This window comes from Phyllobates terribilis, unplaced genomic scaffold (genome assembly GCF_046119375.1).
Source record: "Phyllobates terribilis strain yellow unplaced genomic scaffold, ASM4611937v1 Scaffold_1__5_contigs__length_1240528914, whole genome shotgun sequence".
Taxonomy (NCBI): Eukaryota; Metazoa; Chordata; class Amphibia; order Anura; family Dendrobatidae; genus Phyllobates; species Phyllobates terribilis.
Window position 1 is genome coordinate 475,418,152 of NW_027362761.1, and position 18,711 is coordinate 475,436,862.

The window sequence follows — 18,711 nt, forward strand, 5'->3', positions numbered from 1 at the left end:
TGAACTTCAGAGCCAGGTGTATGCAATCATGAGAAAACCTACTTAAAGTGGCCACTTGCAAGTTGTTCTCCTGTTTGAATCTCCTCTGAAGAGTGGCATCATGGGCTCCTCAAAACAACTGTCAAATGATCTGAAAACAAAGATTATTCAACATAGTTGTTCAGGGGAAGGATACAAAAAGCTGTCTCAGAGATTTAACCTGCCAGTTTCCACTGTGAGGAACAAAGTAAGGAAATGGAAGAACACAGGGACAGTTCTTGTTAAGGCCAGAAGTGGCAGGCCAAGAAAAACATCAGAAAGGCAGAGAAGAAGAATGGTGAGATCAGTCAAGGACAATCCTCAGACCACCTCCAGAAAGCTGCTGCATCAACTTGCTGCAGATGGTGTCACTGTGCATCGGTCAACTATACAATGCACTTTGCACAAGGAGAAGCTGTATGGGAGAGTGATGCGAAAGAAGCCGTTTCTGCAAGCACGCCACAAACAGAGTCGGCTGAGGTATGCAAAAGCACATTTGGAGAAGCCAATTTCTTTTTGGAAGAAGGTCCTGTGGACTGATGAAACCAAGATTGAGTTGTTTGGTCATACAAAAAGGCGTTATGCACTTGCTACGCACAGTAAAATTTGGTGGAGGTTCCATCATGATTTGGGGCTGTGTGGCCAATGCCGGCACCGGGAATCTTGTTAAAGTTGAGGGACGCATGGATTCCACTCAGTATCAGCAGATTCTTGACAATAATGTTCAAGAATCAGTGATAAAGTTGAAGTTACGCAGGGAATGGATCTTTCAGCAAGACAATGATCCAAAACACCGCTCCAAATCTACTCAGGCATTCATGCAGAGGAACAATTACAATGTTCTGGAATGGCCATCCCAGTCCCCAGACCTGAATATCATTGAACATCTGTGGGATTATTTGAAGAGGGCTGTCCATGCTCGGCGACCATCAAACTTAACTGAACTGGAATTGTTTTGTAAAGAGGAATGGTCAAAAATACCTTCATCCAGGATCCAGGAACTCATTAAAAGCTACAGGAAGTGACTAGAGGCTGTTATTTTTGCAAAAGGAGGATCTGCTAAATAATAATGTCACTTTTCTGGTGAGGTGCCCATACTTATGCACCTGTCAAATTTTGTTTGAATGCAGATTGCACATTTTCTGTTAGTACAATAAACCTCATTTCAAGGCAGAAACATTACTGTGTCCAACAGTTATTACATATATCAAACTGAAATAGCTGTTGCAAAAACACCAATTTTTATAAAACAATAAGCTTAAGATTAATAGGGGTGCCCAAACTTTTTCATATAACTGTACATACAAATTCAGGCACCCCATAACACAGAACTGAACTGGCTCCCACCCACCCCATAAGCCCACAGCTGCCAATACACAACCCATTGGGTTCGGGCAATGCCATTACAGGGCCCAATGGGGGTGACAGACTGGCTCCAAGTCTAACCACTTAGATGCCCTCTTTGCCATTCACCATAGCATCTAAAGAAGGTAAAATAATGTGATCAAAGCTAACTCCAATCACAGCATTTATCAGTATGTGTCTGCAGTATAACACAGCCATCACCTGCGAGTATGAAGCAGGCTAAGCGTGTGAACCCACGCCTTACAAATCCCCCCAATATCGCTGGTAAATATAAAGCGGAAGTCAGGAGTAGTGGACAGATACCAGGTAGGGGGTGGGCTGTTTATCACCAGGACCCCCACGGTTTGCAGGCTACTTAGCAGTCACATGGCTTGTCACTATTGGTTATACGCCACGGCCCAGAACACCCACATTTGGAGGGGTTTACAATTGGGACCTATGTACTGTAGATATATATTTTTTGCATTTAAGCATTTGACAGACAACAGGATAGGAAAAATCTATGGGTGGTTTCAACCTTCCATAAGTAATGGGACACAAAAGCTTGTAATCCATTTTATTAGAAATCGGACAGCTCTTTTCACTTCCGGCTCAAGCTTTTACCTACACTGCACATGTTCTAGGAAATGACATGAAGTACAGTATGTGAGTTTTGTGCCTTTGTGTGCTTGGTGCATTTTTTTTTTTTACAGGAAAGACAAAGTATTTTCTTCAGTCCCAAATCTTTATTCATTTCATACATGATTTTCCAGCAGCAGGACCGCAGCAGTCATAGATCCTTTACTGTCCTTCATCTCACACATCAGCATTACATTCTGCGCCATAAATGCTCTTGTGACAAAGTGCTCTGTAGTTTCACAAGAGTCTTTCAGGGCCTTTGGTCTCCAGAGTTACTGTGTTGCACAAGAGTTTATTTTATAACGTCTTTATCTGGGGAGTCATTTCTTGGAAACTGTGTTTTAATGTGAAATCAGAATAACAGAAATACACAAAGGGGAACAATGGTCAATTATGGAGCTAATGAGAAACAGATGCACACTGCTGAATGCTGAGTCTATAGTACTCCGACTGCCTCAGCTCGTAGAACTCCTGTCCGTTGCCTCTGAGGGGCTCCCTCTCATCTTCCAGGTAACTGCCTTTCAATTTAGGAAAATAAGAGGCAGAGCATTTCCTCTGGTAATGTAGATCCATGGATTTCAGATGTATCAGCATGTGGAGTGCGTAGGCCAATACCAGTAGAAGGATAAGTGACATGACAAGACCCATAAGAATGGCTGGAGAAAAGTAGGTGGCACAGTCCTTGGCATAGGCAAACTCTCCGTCTTCAATGTTAAATCCCTGTATCTGAAAAAAAAATGCATAATTAGGTGCTAATTGTATGATCCTGGAAGTCAGATGCCTAAGACCCCCATGATCACGAGAACAGGGGTCCAGTGTCCCCTTTGTGAATGGAGGAGCAATCCACATACGTGCCCACAACCTTATTCACTTTTATTGGTCTAAGGGGCAGTAGTTTCCATTCATGACCACCACTGACAAAGACAAGTGCACCAACTCTCCTTTCACGCAGGCGACATGGGACCTGAGTTGCCAAGACAGTCTGTCACTTTTTTGCATAAAAAAAATTTAAGACATCCGTGATTTTTTGAAGCTGTAGAAACCTCTACAGATTATTTTGACTGTAAGGCCATGGCCCCACTATCAGTATTTGGTCAGTATTCGGTCAGTATTTTTTCTCAGGAGTGGGAGCCAAAACCAGGTGAGGAACAATCAGAGAAAAGATATAATAGAAACAAGTCACCAATCCTGTATTTATCACCCTCTCCTGGTTTTAGCTCCCACTCCTGAGAAAAAATACTGACCAAATACTGATAGTCGGGCCGTGGCTTAATTATCATCATTTTACAGTTCAGAGTGAATGCAGCAGATGTCTTCATATGTGAATTATGTGCTGCAGACATGGATCACTTATAATCACAATGATTTATAATAATTTTCCAATGCATCCATAAAAATATTGTCTGTCTGTGATTTTTTCATAAGCTGTCCAGAAAAAAATAAAAAGTCAAGTCGGCAATTCTGCATGAGACCCCTGTTTTCATGACTGAGGGGAGTCCCATAATTACACTCCCAGTCATATATTTATCACATATCTTGTAATATATGCTATTGGTGGGAGAACCACTTATCTTTCTATTTGTGTGGGCTACATGGGTTGTTCACTTGGGAAAATTGATTTTTGATAGTAAAGGTATAGGTTGATCACAAGGTGTAATGCTGCTGGGACCCCAGTGATAAGCAGTAAACTCTGCAACAAGCTGGAAGCCATTGCTCCGTCCCTATGCTCTGGTGCTACAGTTTATCTCGATTCAATAGACATAATGCTGACTTGCAGTACCAGACACAGCCACATTTACAAGAGTTGCGCTCTGTTGGCTTCTGAATCTTCACTGCTGTACACAGTACTGATTTTCTATTCTCCCCTTTATTATACCTTGTACAGTAATTATAATATAGTATACTTATAGTCTATGTATGTATGTCTGAACATTACATATAATCATGGAAAAAGTGGTTCACTGCATTTGGTATGACTGCTGTCGAAATTTTGGACTATATATTGTACCAGTGGTTTGATGTCTGTGGTGTGAACTTGTTCAGTTTTGCTGTTTTGTTTCCCTTGAGAGAGATAGATAGACAGACAGTACTCCAACAAGATGTCCAAAAATGTGGACTAGTATTAGCCCATGTGCCACATAGGCTAATAAAAATCTACTTTTATGCACCTCTGCCTCCTTTTCTTTTTCTATATGTTTGGAAGATTTGGAATTTTGTCCAGTAGGCCTTGCAGCTGTATTCTATATTTTGGTGCTGTTCCATTGTACCTTTTTAGATAGATACTGTATGTAGTGCGGCACGGGGCGATAGCCGCGGGCGAGGCACTCGTCTCCTTTTACGCCTTTTTCTATTTCTTCTACTACTGGCGCCTTGGGACCCCCACTAGTCCGTCATACTCATTCCTGCTTAGGGCCGATACCTTCTGCATTACAAGCTCTGGGGTTAGTTACTTGGCGTCCTATCCCAGAATGCCTCTGTGGGAAGCCACTCTGTCTCACTTCTCTTCAGGATCACGCTATCCCTCGTCCTTAGTCTTCTCGCACTTAGTCACACGTCACCCGTTCATGCAGCTCACATTACTCTCCAAACCCTAACTAAATAACTACAGGAACACCGTCACTTTCCCTAGCACTAACCCCTTCCACTATGGACTAGTCCCAAACATTAACTCTATGTTACCCTAATATCACTACCTAAGCTACAGTCAACGATCTACATCCCTACACTACCTATCCTATACACTATGCCTTTTATTATGACATCCTATACTGAACATTACTTCACACTACACATTACACATTACGCCACAATTCACATGACACGATATATACAAGTGACGCATGACATAATACACATTACAATACAACACAATCCGATTGGTGTCTTCAGGGGCAGCAATGAGACAGCCTAGTCAACCATCCTTACAGATAGACAGACAGACATGCAGACAATGAAGTGTCAAAGAGGATTTGGTTGTTTTCTACTACTAGACTCCGTATATGTCAGTGTCAGACACAGACTGATATTTTGAGACAGTGTAACGCTACAGGAGAGAGACTTTCCTGATGACAATCCTCACAGGTCATGTCATTGCCTCAAGAATACAACTGTGCTATCAAGGCATGCAATGCCGGGAGTTGTCTGTGTGGCAGAAATACCTGACACTTGTGACATCATTAATCTAGAAAGCCTCGGGCTTTCAGCATGTACAAGTTGAAAGAATAATACTATAAGCTTCACTTTATTTTCCTCCTCCTGTTATTTGCTGTGTACTTTCATGCTCTTGTTAAAGTAAATCTTTTGTGTCTTCCATCCAAACCCTTTTTATTACCTGAAAATCCTGGAAACTGACGTCCCACAGTCTTGAGCAGTTTTCGGCAGAGCTGGGCACTAACAATGCATCATAATTCTGTAGGCTGCTGACGTGCTGACAGTGGTAAGAATAGCTGATAGGAGCAAATATTCTGGAGGTACCGAATGTTGCCTGCACAGAATGGTTGAGAAGGATCTGTACGCTTTGTAGTTTGTACCAGTTCTGCACAGACAGTTTGTAGTAACTTTTTACTAATAAAAATCTAAAACAAAACCAATAAAAAGACAAAACATAAAATACATAATAATATATATATATATATATATATATATATAAACATAAAATACATAATAATGTATATACTGTATACACTGGCGAGCAAAGAAGTAACAATCTTTTGAACTTTTGATTTCAGGCTCCATATCTCACCATTCACTACTGCTTTGAACATGAGACTACCATCATTTTATAGACAATCATCTTGGCTATCTCATACATAAATTTGACTTGTAACTATTTATTTAGCATATGATTAGTTATGCAGATTCTTGTCATGTCACTGCATTGTTACTGTTCTGCTCCTAAAAATCTCAATTTTAATTTTTATTTTGTAAATCCACCTTTGGCTTTCATCACTGCCTGAATCCTTCTGAGCATGCTCGCAATCAGATCCAAACATGTTTCTGCCGAAATCTGATCCCAGGTCTCTTCTACACGTTCCCAAATTTGATGCATACTGGTCGACTCACTCGGGTATGTATACAGATTTTTATTTAACTCTACGCAAAAGTGTTCAATTACGTTGAGGTCTGGGGACTGTAGGGTCAAATCCAGAACCTCTATACTTCAATGTCATTGAACAATTTCTTCGCCAATTTAAACGTATGCTTCAGGTCGTTGTCCTTCTGGAACACTATGTTGTCCTTTTCATACCCATAGTACTTGAGTGTACGAAGTAACTTGTCTTGTAGGATACTCACAAATAGCTCAGCATTGAGACCACCATCGATCATAGTCAAGTATCCAACACTTTTCGCTGTGAAACAACCCTATATCATCAGGCTTCCTCCACCGAACATGACAGTTCCTTCAATTTCTAGATCTGTTAGCCCTTTTTCTCTTATTTCTTCCAGACCCATTTGCACCCATCAGAGCCTAGTCTATTGACTTTCGTCTCATCGCTCCAAATCACCCATTTCCAATCTTTTATTGTACAATTTTCATACTTTTTTTCAAACGCGATCCGACGCTTCTTATGATGATATTGAAGTTGAGGGTTATTCACCAGACTTGTGTAACATGCGTCACATGGTGTTTGCATGGACGTCAGTGATCTCACTATTACGAAGCATACGAGCCACCTCCACTGCCGTGAACTGATAGACCTTGTGATCAGCCAATTTGTTGACTCCAATATTTTGCCAGGACGTCCACCTCTTGGCTTTGGAATGAATTGACAGACTTAATTTCGTATTCTTCCAACTGTCATGGCACTCACTTGATGCAGTTTGGCAATTTTGTTGGCTGAGAGATCGCTATCGATGAGCTGGATGATGCTGTTTCTCTTTTCTTGGGAAATCTTCTTCAATGCTCCTCAATTCGAACCAGTGACCTTTCACTTGGGAATCAACCTAATAACACTCTGAGCTATTAGAGAATGTGAGAACAGGTTGTATTTTGTAGTATACAGGAAGAAAAAGATTTTTCCTCCACCAGGAGCAGAACAGTAACAATATAGAGACATGACAAGAATCTGCATAACTAATCATATGCTAAATAGTTGCAAGTCAAATTTATGTATGAGATATCCAAGATGATTGTCTATAAAGTGATGGTAGTCTCACATTTAAAGCATTAGTGGATGGTGAGATATGGAGCCTGAAAGTCAAAAGTTCAGAACATTGTTACCCTTTTGCTCTTCAGTGTATACATTCTATACATAATTATATACCTAAAATATATTGGTGTATACAAATCCATAATATCGGGATATGTGGGTGTATTTTTATAATTGACTAAGAGAAGTTCGTACCACAGAGTTCCAGTGAATGGGTTTTCCCTGGACCCCTCTATCCTTAGAATAGGTCGTCAATGTAAGATTAGTGGGGCCAATGCCCATCGCCCCCATCAACCAACTGTTACCAGTTCATGCTGTGGCCGGATGTACACAGTACTTTGAGCTGGAACACCATAGCTCAGTACAGATGAACTGAAATGAACTTGATGGGAGCTGAGCTGCAGTACCCGAGAATGTCCACTAAACTGGAGCTGTTCTGTTTTGGTTCTGTACGCAGTGTACATCCAGCCACAGTAGGAGCTGAAAAAAGCTGGTGGTCCGATGTCAAACACCCACTGATCTGACATTGATTATCTATCTTCAGGGGGTATTCCAGGTTTAGCACGAAAGTCTGCAGTCATGCTATGTGCCTACAGACTTTTGAATCCTCACATTGTGCACTGTCAGGATTCTCCGCTGCCAGCAACAAAACCAGGCGGTCAGGTGACTGCAAGTATGCGATATGCATACTTACAGCCACATTACGACTAGACTTGCAAGGCCTCTCTCAATTCACTTGAGGTCATCAGTATATAAATCCTGCAAAATCTCTTAAAACATTGATACCCTATACTTCAGGAACTCAAATGATCAACTCCTTATCACTAAGGCCACAGTCCCACTATCAGTATTCAGTCAGTATTTTTTCTCAGGAGTGGGAGCCAAAACCAGGATAAATCCAGAATTGGTGACTTATTTCTATTATACCTTTTCTCTGATTGTTCCTCACCTGGTTTTGGCTTCCACTCCTGAGAAAAAACACTGACCGAATACTGACCAAATACTGATAGTGGAGCCATGGCCTAAAAAGCAAGAACACAGGTAGTATATTGATCTGTGCCTGTATCTGGGTGCTGGGTGATTGCTAGGGAATCCTGACATACAGCAATGATGTCACAAGGATTCCTCATGCAAATAAAAAATTTGGAGCATGGATAGGAGACCCAATTTCCTGATTGTCCATTTACAAAAATAACTGGTCATAGTGATGTAGCAGACTCTTACCATCTATTCTGTACATGGTTTCAGGTTTCTGCACTTAGTGCAGGTAAGGGTATGGCTTGCCTTTCTTTGAGTTGGACGTTCCATTTATGTAGCTTCCCATTTGCTGGGTACTCATATTTGGGACCTGTTCCTGCTCGGCCCTTATTCACATTGACGTCACTTTGACACATGGTAAGGTTTTAATACTAGAGGTTACGACCATCCCGAATTTGGGTACACCTTGACGCTGGTGGGATGGCTTTTACACTTTTTTTGATCAAAAACGGTGTTTACTAAGTACTCAATGTTATTTATATGCACCATTACGTTTGCTTATTTACTTGCAGGTTATATGTTCATTTTGTTTCTGTCTTAGGTTTTGTCTATTCTGTACATGACAGCAGATTCTGTGTTTTTTGTGAACCCCATGTGAGCCCTCATTATTCTTATGATTTTCTAACCTGAGCTTCAGCGGTTACAAAAAAAAATAAAAAAAAAATAATACATTTATTTGATTTAAGAGGCTGTCTAACGACTAACCCATTACCAGTTCACAGAATAGGTGATAGGCTGCAATTGTGGGACATTCTCTTTATCCACAAAATAGGTGAAAAGTGGCTGATCACAGGGAGTCTTACTGCTGGGACCCCACCAATCTCAAGAATAGGGTCCTGTATCCGCCATTTGAATACAGTAGAGTTAGCACATGCACATTGTCACTACATTAACACAGAGAACACAGCTCCAGTTTTCTTATATTTGGAGGGAGCCCAGTGAGTAGACACTTACTACCTACCCTGTGAATATATGGTAATTTGTAACTATGGAATAATCTTTTTTTTTTTTAAATAAAATGAATAAAAAGTTGAGAGCCCTTATGTGCCAGTGTTAGAGATTCTGCACAACTACAAATGCAATTTCCATGGCCAACAGACAGATACTCAAAAAACAATGTGTTCATATCATGCAGGATGCCACGCAATAATTATCATTCTCCACCAGATTTTGTTTGTTCTACCTCAGCCCTATTACATATGCGCTTCATGACAAAAAAAAATCTGAAATGAATGAACAATTAGGATAGACATGTGGGCAAGAAGAGAGGCAGAAGAGAACAATAAATAATTAGTCCACGTAAATATTCTTCTATGAAAAATAGGCACATTTTCAAGAAATGATACACAACTATAGTCATGCACCCAAATAACACGTCTGGGGTAACTAAAAGTTCATTGGCAGTAAAATGAGAAGGCAAAGTCTCCAGCCATGTAACTCATGGATTTCAAGTTTTCATTGTTAGTAAATTAAATAAATATAGTTACTTATAATAATACTAATAATTTCAAAGCAGCAAGTATTACATCACAGCCTGGAGGAAATGGAAATCTAAAACAAAATGTAACCATTAAAGTGTTTTTACTAGTGATGAGCGAGCACTAAAATGCTCGGGTGCTCATTGCTCGGGTCGAGCACATTGGAATACTCGGGTGCTCGGTCCGAGCAACAAGCCAAATGTAAGTCTATGGGAAACTCAAGCATTTTTCCGGCAGCCACACCCTGGAGGTCTACAGGGGGCCTAAAAATTGCCCAAATAGATGGGAACAGTGCTCAAATGATGTGTTAACAGCATTGGGAAGACCCCTGGAAGTATCTCTGACTCCCAGGTCATTGCCTAAAACTGTGGTCATCAGACGTGATCCTATATTACTGCGGTAATAATACAGACATTTTTGGCAACGTGGCAAATATTAAACTCCATTTAAAATGGGCAAGGCTCATGACAAGGGACTGGGAAGTGGATGTAATGGTGATGGTGCACGCAGAGGCCAAGGCAGTGGGCAAGATGAAACTGTGCTTGCTGAGGGAGTACAACAAACACCCATATCATGTCGAACTACCTTCCTGTCCAAATTTCTAGGGGGCCACGGAACACCATTCTTGAAGCCAGAGCAGTGTGAAAAGGTTGTTGGTTGGATAGCCGATAATGCTTCCAGTCAGTTTGCCACCACCATCACCCTGTCTTCCACATGGTCCAGTCTCAGTAGCTGTGAGTCTGGACCACATTATTATTATTACTTTAGCGCCATTTATTACATGGCACTTTACATGTGAAAAAGGGGTATACATTGCAAAAACAATTACAATAATCTTGAACAAAAATGTGACAGCGACTGGTACAAGAGAGGAGAGGACCCTTCCCATGAGGGCTCACAGTTTACAAGGGATGGGTGAGGATACAGTAGATGACGGTAGAGCTGGTCGTGCAGGGGTATGGTGGAGCGAGGGTTACTGCAGGTTGTACGCTTGTTGGAAGAGGTGGGTCTTCAGATTCCTTTTGAAGGTTTCAACAGTAAGCGAAAGTCAGATATGTTGGGGTAGAGAGATCCAGAATAGGGGGGATGCACGGGAGAAATCTTATATGCAATTTAAGGTAGACAAGGTAGACAACAGCAGTAGTCGGTCTCCTAGTCAATGAGCAAATTGTTCATGATGATGGAGGCCACCATCTCCTTAGCTTTCTGGTACTTTTATGAGGGAATGAGCTTGTCTCCAACCAGCCAGGAATATTTTCAGTGAATTATGGCACGACGCCATGGTATTAGCAGTGCACCCAGTACCAGAAGCAAAGCCATCTGCAAATCCTTCTCAGGAATATTATTTGGTAGACTGAGTGGCTGCCCAAATACATTAGTTTCTCACACTGGAGCTGAAGATACTGAGTGGCAGTAGGTGCAAGTTTCTCCAACATGTTAGATCAGAGATTACATAAGGGAATATATCGGGAGATTAGTTCAGAGATGTACGGAGGAGAAAGGTTATGGATGGCTTTGTAGGTCAGTGTTAGTAGTTTGAACTAGATATGCTGGGCAATTGGGAGCCAGTGAAGGGATTTTATAGATTGCAATCTAATAGATTGCTGGAGCCAGTCCACAGTAAAAAAGCAGCCATAGAGTGTCCGGGAACCTTGCCACAGACTTTTCTTAGCCAGGGCTGCTTCTCAGCAGGGTTAGATGGGTCCACCAGCAAACCGAATACTCCTCCGGTTGGCCCTGGCTTCTCCTTCACGAGAGTTCATAGTGCAAACCTTGCAGGTCGTGATGATGATAGAGGCCACCATCTCCTTAGCTTGCTACTGCTACTTTTTTGTGGGAATCAGCTTGGCTCCAACCAGCCTGGAATATTTCCAGTGGTTTGGTATTGGTACCCAGTACCAGAAGCGAAGCCATCCACAATTTCCTTCTCAGGAATTTTATTTGGTAGACTGTGAGAAACTAATGTATTTAGCCACTCAAAAGAGCTGAAGATACTGAGTGGCAGTAGGTGCAAGTTTCTTCAGCATGTTAGATATCAGGGGGCTCAGTGGTTAGCATTGCAGCCTTGCAGCGCCGGGGTCCTGGGTTCAAATCCCACCAAGGACAACATCTGCAAGGATTTTGGATGTTCTGCCCGTGTTTGCGAGGGATTCCCCCTCAGTAAAAAATCAGCCATACAGTGTCAGGGAACCTTCACACAGACTTTTCTTAGCCAGGGCTGCTTCTCGGCAGGGTTGGACGGGCCCACCAGAGAACCGGAAAATCCGGAGTTCATAGTGCAAACCTTGCAGCTGTTATGGAGCTCTTGCGTGGGGGAGAAAGGTGGGCCCTCAGAATTAAATCCTCTTCTGGTGGGCCTAATGTTCTTCGGTCTGACACTGCTTCTCGGTGAGAGTTGTATTTCACAATAGCCATATTCTTTAGCTCGGTGAAAGGACTGGCATAGAGGGAAATCGTATCTACTCCGGCTGTCATTTCTCCACCACCAGGTTCAGGACATTGTCACACACGACCATGCCTGGCTGTATGTTCAGTGGTGAGAGCCACAGATCTGCCTGCTGTGTTACAGCTTTCAACAAACTCTGCAGTGGTGTGCGGTTTGTCACCTAAGCATAAGCATATTATCTTCAGCACAGCCTGTTGCCGCTCGACTGAGGTAGTGCTGCAGTGCTTCTAGCTTGTGACTGATGTGGTAATTTTGGAGATGAGGCATAACATGAGGAGGAGGGGGTGCAGGAGCTGTACAATGTGATTACATTGAGGTTACATTGGAGAGTCTGGTTTTGATCCTGCTGTGTTTTTATATATTTTTTTGTTTTTACGTCTCTTCAAATGCGTATTGGAGAGCGTCCTATTTTTTGCCAGCCCTTCTAATTGCTGTATATACGGAATAACAGTATAGGAGACCCACTCTTTAATAGGGGGAAGGACAATTGAAATAGATTCTATATTCTAGAATATTACCTGTCTTATCTAAAATTCAAATATGGGTGAGGCAGGTATTATTTCCTTATACTACGCGCTGTCAAAATTTTTTTAAATCTATTCTATTCCCGATTGATAACGCTGTTAGATGCATTTACAATAGGGACAGGTGCTAGGTGGTATCATCAGCTCCAGATGAGTGTTCATTCTGGTCGCATAAATCTCTTCCAGAGTCCATAACTTTTTTTTATTATTATTATTTCTTTAGCCTTATATACAGTTATATGAAAAAGTTTGGGCACCCCTATTAATCTTAAGCTTAATGTTCTATAAAAAATTGGCGTTTTTGCTACAGCTGTTTCAGTTTGATATATGTAATAACTGTTGGACACAGTAATGTTTCTGCCTTGAAATGAGGTTTATTGTACTAACAGAAAATATGCAATCTGCATTCAAACAAAATTTGACAGGTGCATAAGTATGGGCACCCTTATCATTTTCTTGTTTTAAATACTCCTACCTACTTTTTACTGACTTACTAAAGCACTTTTTTTGGTTTTGTAACCTCATTGAGCTTTGAACTTCATAGCCAGGTGTGTGCAATCATGAGAAAAGCTACTTAAAAGTGGCCACTTGCAAGTTGTTCTCCTGTTTGAATCTCCTCTTAAGAGTGGCATCATGGGCTCCTCAAAACAACTTTCAAATGATCTGAAAACAAAGATTATTCAGCATAGTTGTTCAGGGGAAGGATACAAAAAGCTGTCTCAGAGTTTTAACCTGTCAGTTTCCACTGTGAGGAACAAAGTAAGGAAATGGAAGAACACAGGGACAGTTCTTGTTAAGGCCAGAAGTGGAAGGCCAAGAAAAACATCAGAAAGGCAGAGAAGAAGAATGGTGAGATCAGTCAAGGACAATCCTCAGACCACCTCCAGAGAGCTGCAGCATCAACTTGCTGCAGATGGTGTCACTGTGCATCGGTCAACTATACAACGCACTTTGCACAAGGAGAAGCTGTATGGGAGAGTGATGCGAAAGAAGCCGTTTCTGCAAGCACGCCACAAACAGAGTCGGCTGAGGTATGCAAAAGCACATTTGCAGAAGCCAATTTCTTTTTGGAAGAAGGTCCTGTGGACTGATGAAACCAAGATTGAGTTGTTTGGTCATACAAAAAGGCATTATGCATGGCGGCAAAAAAAACACAGCATTCCAAGAAAAACACTTGCTACCCACAGTAAAATTTGGTGGAGGTTCCATCATGCTTTGGGGCTGTGTAGCCAATGCTGGCACCAGGAATCTTGTTAAAGTTGAGGGACGCATGGATTGCACTCAGTATCAGCAGATTCTTGACAATAATGTTCAAGAATCAGTGATAAAGTTGAAGTTACGCAGGGGGTGGATCTTTCAACAAGACAATGATCCAAAACACCGCTCCAAATCTACTCAGGCATTCATGCAGAGGAACAATTACAATGTTCTGGAATGGCCATCCCAGTCCCCAGACCTGAATATCATTGAACATCTGTGGGATCATTTGAAGAGGGCTGTTCATGCCTGGCGACCATCAAACTTAACTGAACTGGAATTGTTTTGTAAAGAGTAGAGATGAGCGGTGTTCGACTAGAACTGTTCGCCAATCTCAAATTCGAGCTGTTTTGGGCGGTGTTCGAGTTGTTCGACGAACCCAAACGATTTGCAAAAAATTCGGCTGTTCGAGGTTATGTTCGATAACTGTTCGTGCACCAAAAGCGTGTCCTGCATGTCTGGCGCTATTTAGAGCACCAATCATGAAGGGATTGTCTGCCACTCACTGTAATGCCACAGCCATGGTGGTTGTGGCATTACAGTGATTGCCCAAATCGATGGGAACAGTGCTCACAGTGAAACATGAAAAGCCGGCAATTCAGCAGCGGCATACACCGGTACCCGACAATTTAGAACAGAAAGAATAGAGAATCACACATAGATTAGATAGATAGAAACATGTCAGTCACACATATAAGAAGCACAGTGACAGTGTTGCTTACTGTACTTGTCATTTAGTGTAAAGGATTTATCAAAAAAAATAATAGTGTTTTCATGCACCGTCTCTTTAAAAAAGCCGGCCGGCAATTCAGCATCTGTACCCGACAATTTAGAATAGAAGGAATAGAGAATCACACATAGATTAGATAGATAGAAACATGTCAGCCACATATATACGAAGTACAGTGACAGTGTTGCTTACTGTACTTGTCATTTAGTGTAAAGGATTTATTAAAAAATATAATAGTGTTTTCGTGCACCGTCTCTTTAAAAAAGCCGGCCGGCAATTCAGCAGCGGTACCCGACAATTTATAACAGACAGAATAGAGCTTCACACATAGATTAGATAGAGAGAAACATGTCAGTCACATATATATGAAGTACTGTGACAGTGTTGCTTACTGTACTTGTCATTTACTGCAAAGGATTTATTAAAAAAAATAATAGTGTTTTCATGCACCGTCTCTTTAAGAAAGCCGGCCGGCAATTCAGCATCTGTACCCGACAATTTATAACAGACAGAATAGAGCTTCACACATAGATTAGATAGATAGAAACATGTCAGTCACATATATAATAAGTACAGTGACAGTGTTGGTTACTGTACTTGTCATTTAGTATTAAAATAAAGGATTTATTATTAAAAAAAATTGGCGTGGGGTTCCCCGTAATTTTAGTCTCTAGCGGAGGTTAAGCAGACAGCTGGGGCAGATGTTTGAAGCCTGGGAAGGGGGTAATACCCACGGAGCTTCCCAGACTACTAATATCAGCCCCCAGCTGAATACCTAGCCTTTACTAGCTATTAAAATGGGGGACCCCCAAAAAAAATGACGTGGGGTCCCCCCTAATTTAATAGCTAGCAAAGGCTAGGCAGACAGCTGGGGGCTGATATTAATAGCCCAGGAAGGGAACCATGAATATTGGCCCCCTCCCAGGCTAGAAACACCAGCCGTCAGCCGCCCCAGAAATGGCGCATCCATAGGATGCGCCAATTCTGGCACTTAGCCTCGCTCTTCCACGCTGCCCTGGTGCGGTGGCAGGGGGTAATAGGGTTGGGGTTGATGTCAGCTTATAATGCCAGCTGACATCAAGCCCAGGTTAGTAATGGAGAGGCGTCTATAAGACACCCCCATTACTAACCCCATAGTCAAAGTTAAAAGAAAACACAAACACCCAGAATAAAGTCCTTTAATTGAAATAAAGACACATTCCTTTATTGTTCTAAATTAAACCATACTTACCGTCACGCCCATTCCAGCTGAAGCCAACGATCTCCTGCAATAAAAGAAAAATAATAAAGCAACCTCATCCTTACCTTTCCATGGTTCCCACGACAGCTTCAGCTCTGCTACATCGAGATAACAGGCTGGACCGCAGCAGAACGCTGCCATCCAGCCTGTCATCCCGCAGACACTGAGAAGCGCAGGCATGCTTGCGCTCTGCAGTGTCTGGCTGTGACGGCATAAAGATGAGACGAGTTCATGTCCAATGAACTCGGCGCACCTCATGCACGTCACTGACAGCGTGGGAGAATTCTCCTGCACTCAGCACTTCAGCGTGAGAATTCTCCCACGCTGTCAGTGACGTGCATGAGGTGAGCTGAGATCATTGGACATGAATGAGCTCACCTCATGCACGTCACTGACAGCGTGGGAAAATTCTCCTGCACTCAGCGCTTCAGCGTGAGAATTTTCCCACGCTGTCAGTGACGTGCATGAGGTGAGCTCATTCATGTCCAATGAACTCAGCTGACCTCATGTACGTCACTGACAGCGTGGGAGAATTTTCACGCTGAAGTGCTGAGTGCAGGAGAATTCTCCCACGCTGTCAGTGACGTGCATGAGGTGCGCCGAGTTCATTGGACATGAGCTTGTCTCATCTTTATGCCGTCACAGCGAGACACTGAGGAGCGCAAGCATGCCTGCGCTTCTGAGTGTCCGCGGGATGACAGGCTGGATGGCAGCGTTCTGCTGCGGTCCAGCCTGTCATCTCGATGTAGCAGAGCTGAAGCTGTCGTGAGAACCATGGAAAGGTAAGGATGAGGTTGCTTTATTATTTTACTTTTATTGCAGAAGACATTGGCTTCAGCTGGAATGGGCGTGACGGTAAGTATGGTTTAATTTAGAACAATAAAGAATTGTGTGTTTATTTCAATTAAAGGACTTTATTCTGGGTGTTGTGTTTTTTTAAATACTTTACTAGAAATTCATGGTGGTCATGTCTAATATTGGCGTGACCCCATGAATTTCGGGCTTAGGGCCAGCTGATAATGCCAAGCTGGCCTTAACCCCTTTATTACCCAGTGAGCCACCGCACCAGGGCCCTGGATGAGTTGGGTACAGCGCCAGAAGATGGCGCTTCTATGAACGCGCCATTTTCCGGGGCGGCTGTGGACTGCAATATGCAGCGGGTGGGGTCCAGAAAGCTTGGGCCTCCCTGCGCTGCAGATTCCAGCCCCCAGCTGCCTAGTTGTACCTGGCTGGGCACAAAAATAGGGCGAAGCCCCACGCATTTTTTTTTTAAATTATTTCATGAAATTCATGGAATAATTAAGAAAAAAAGGGCTTCCCTATATTGTTATGTCCAACCAGGTACAAATAGGCAGCTGGTGGTTGGGGGCAGCCCGTCCCTGCCTGCTGTACCTGGCTGGACACAAATATAGTGCGAAGCCCCACGTCAATTTTTTTTTAATTATTTCATGAAATAATTTTTTTAAAAAAGGGCTTCCCTATATTGTTGTGTCTGGCCAGGTACAAATAGGCAGCTGGTGGTTGGGGGCAGCCCGTTCCTGCCTGCTGTACCTGACTGGACACAAATATAGGGCGAAGCCCCACGAGAATTTTTTTAAAATTATTTCAGGAAATTCATGAAATAATGAAAAAAAAATTGATGTGGGGCTTCGCCCTATATTTGTGTCCAGTCAGGTACAGCAGGCAGGAACGGGCTGCTCCCAACCACCAGCTGCCTATTTGTACCTAGCCGGACACAACAATATAGGGAAGCCCTTTTTTTCTTAATTATTCCATGAATTTCATGAATTTAAAAAAAAAATACGTGGAGCTTCGCCCTATTTTTGTGTCCAGCCAGGTACAACTAGGCAGCTGAGGGCTGGAATCTGCAGCGCAGGGAGGCCCAAGCTTTCTGGGCCCCACCCGCTGCAAATTGCAGTCCGCAGCCGCCCCGGAAAATGGCGCGTTCATAGAAGCGCCATCTTCTGGCGCTGTACCCAACTCATCCAGGGCCCTGGTGCGGTGGCTCACTGGGTAATAAAGGGGTTAAGGCCAGCTTGGCATTATCAGCTGGCCCTAAGCCCGAAATTCATGGGGTCACGCCAATATTAGACATGACCACCATGAATTTCTAGTAAAGTATTTAAAAAAAACACAAACACCCAGAAAAAAGTCCTTTAATTGAAATAAACACACAATTCTTTATTGTTCTAAATTAAACCATACTTACCGCCACGCCCATTCCAGCTGAAGCCAATGATCTCCTGCAATAAAAGTAAAATAATAAAGCAACATCATCCTTACCTTTCCATGGCTCCCACGACAGCTTCAGCTCTGCTACATCGAGATGACAGGCTGGACCGCAGCAGAACGCTGCCATCCAGCCTGTCATCCCGCAGACACTGAGAAGCGCAGGCATGCTTGCGCTACTCAGTGTCTGGCTGTGACGGCATCCAGATGAGCCGAGGTCATGTCCAATGAACTCGGCTCACCTCATGCACGTCACTGACAGCGTGGGAAAATTCTCACGCTGAAGCGCTGAGTGCAGGAGAATTTTCCCACGCTGTCAGTGACGTACATGAGGTGAGCCGAGTTCATTGTCGGCTCATCTGGATGCCGTCACAGTCAGACACTGAGGAGCGCAAGCATGCCTGCGCTTCTCAGTGTGTGCGGCATGGCAAGCTGGATGGCAGCGTTCTGCTGCGGTCCAGCCTGTCATCTCGATGTAGCAGAGCTGGAGCTGTCCTGGGAACCATGGAAAGGTAAGGATGAGGTTGCTTTATTATTTTTCTTTTATTGCAGGAGATCGTTGGCTTCAGCTGGAATGGGCGTGATGGTAAGTATGGTTTAATTTAGAACAATAAAGAA

General features: G+C 42.8%; 1 protein-coding gene across 1 annotated transcript in view; it reads right to left on the reverse strand.

Annotated features, from left to right (window-relative positions):
- Positions 1-2,051: 2,051 nt before the first annotated feature.
- LOC141167876 (V-type proton ATPase subunit S1-like protein) overlaps positions 2,052-18,711 on the reverse strand; it is a 112,981-nt gene continuing 96,321 nt past the window's right edge. The window contains exons 6-7 of the mRNA XM_073655024.1: positions 5,333-5,576; positions 2,052-2,727 (exon numbers count right to left, since the gene is read on the reverse strand). Of these exons, the coding sequence (XP_073511125.1) occupies positions 2,401-2,727; positions 5,333-5,576 (571 nt within the window). The 3' untranslated portion in view covers positions 2,052-2,400. The remainder of the gene's footprint in view (positions 2,728-5,332; positions 5,577-18,711) is intronic.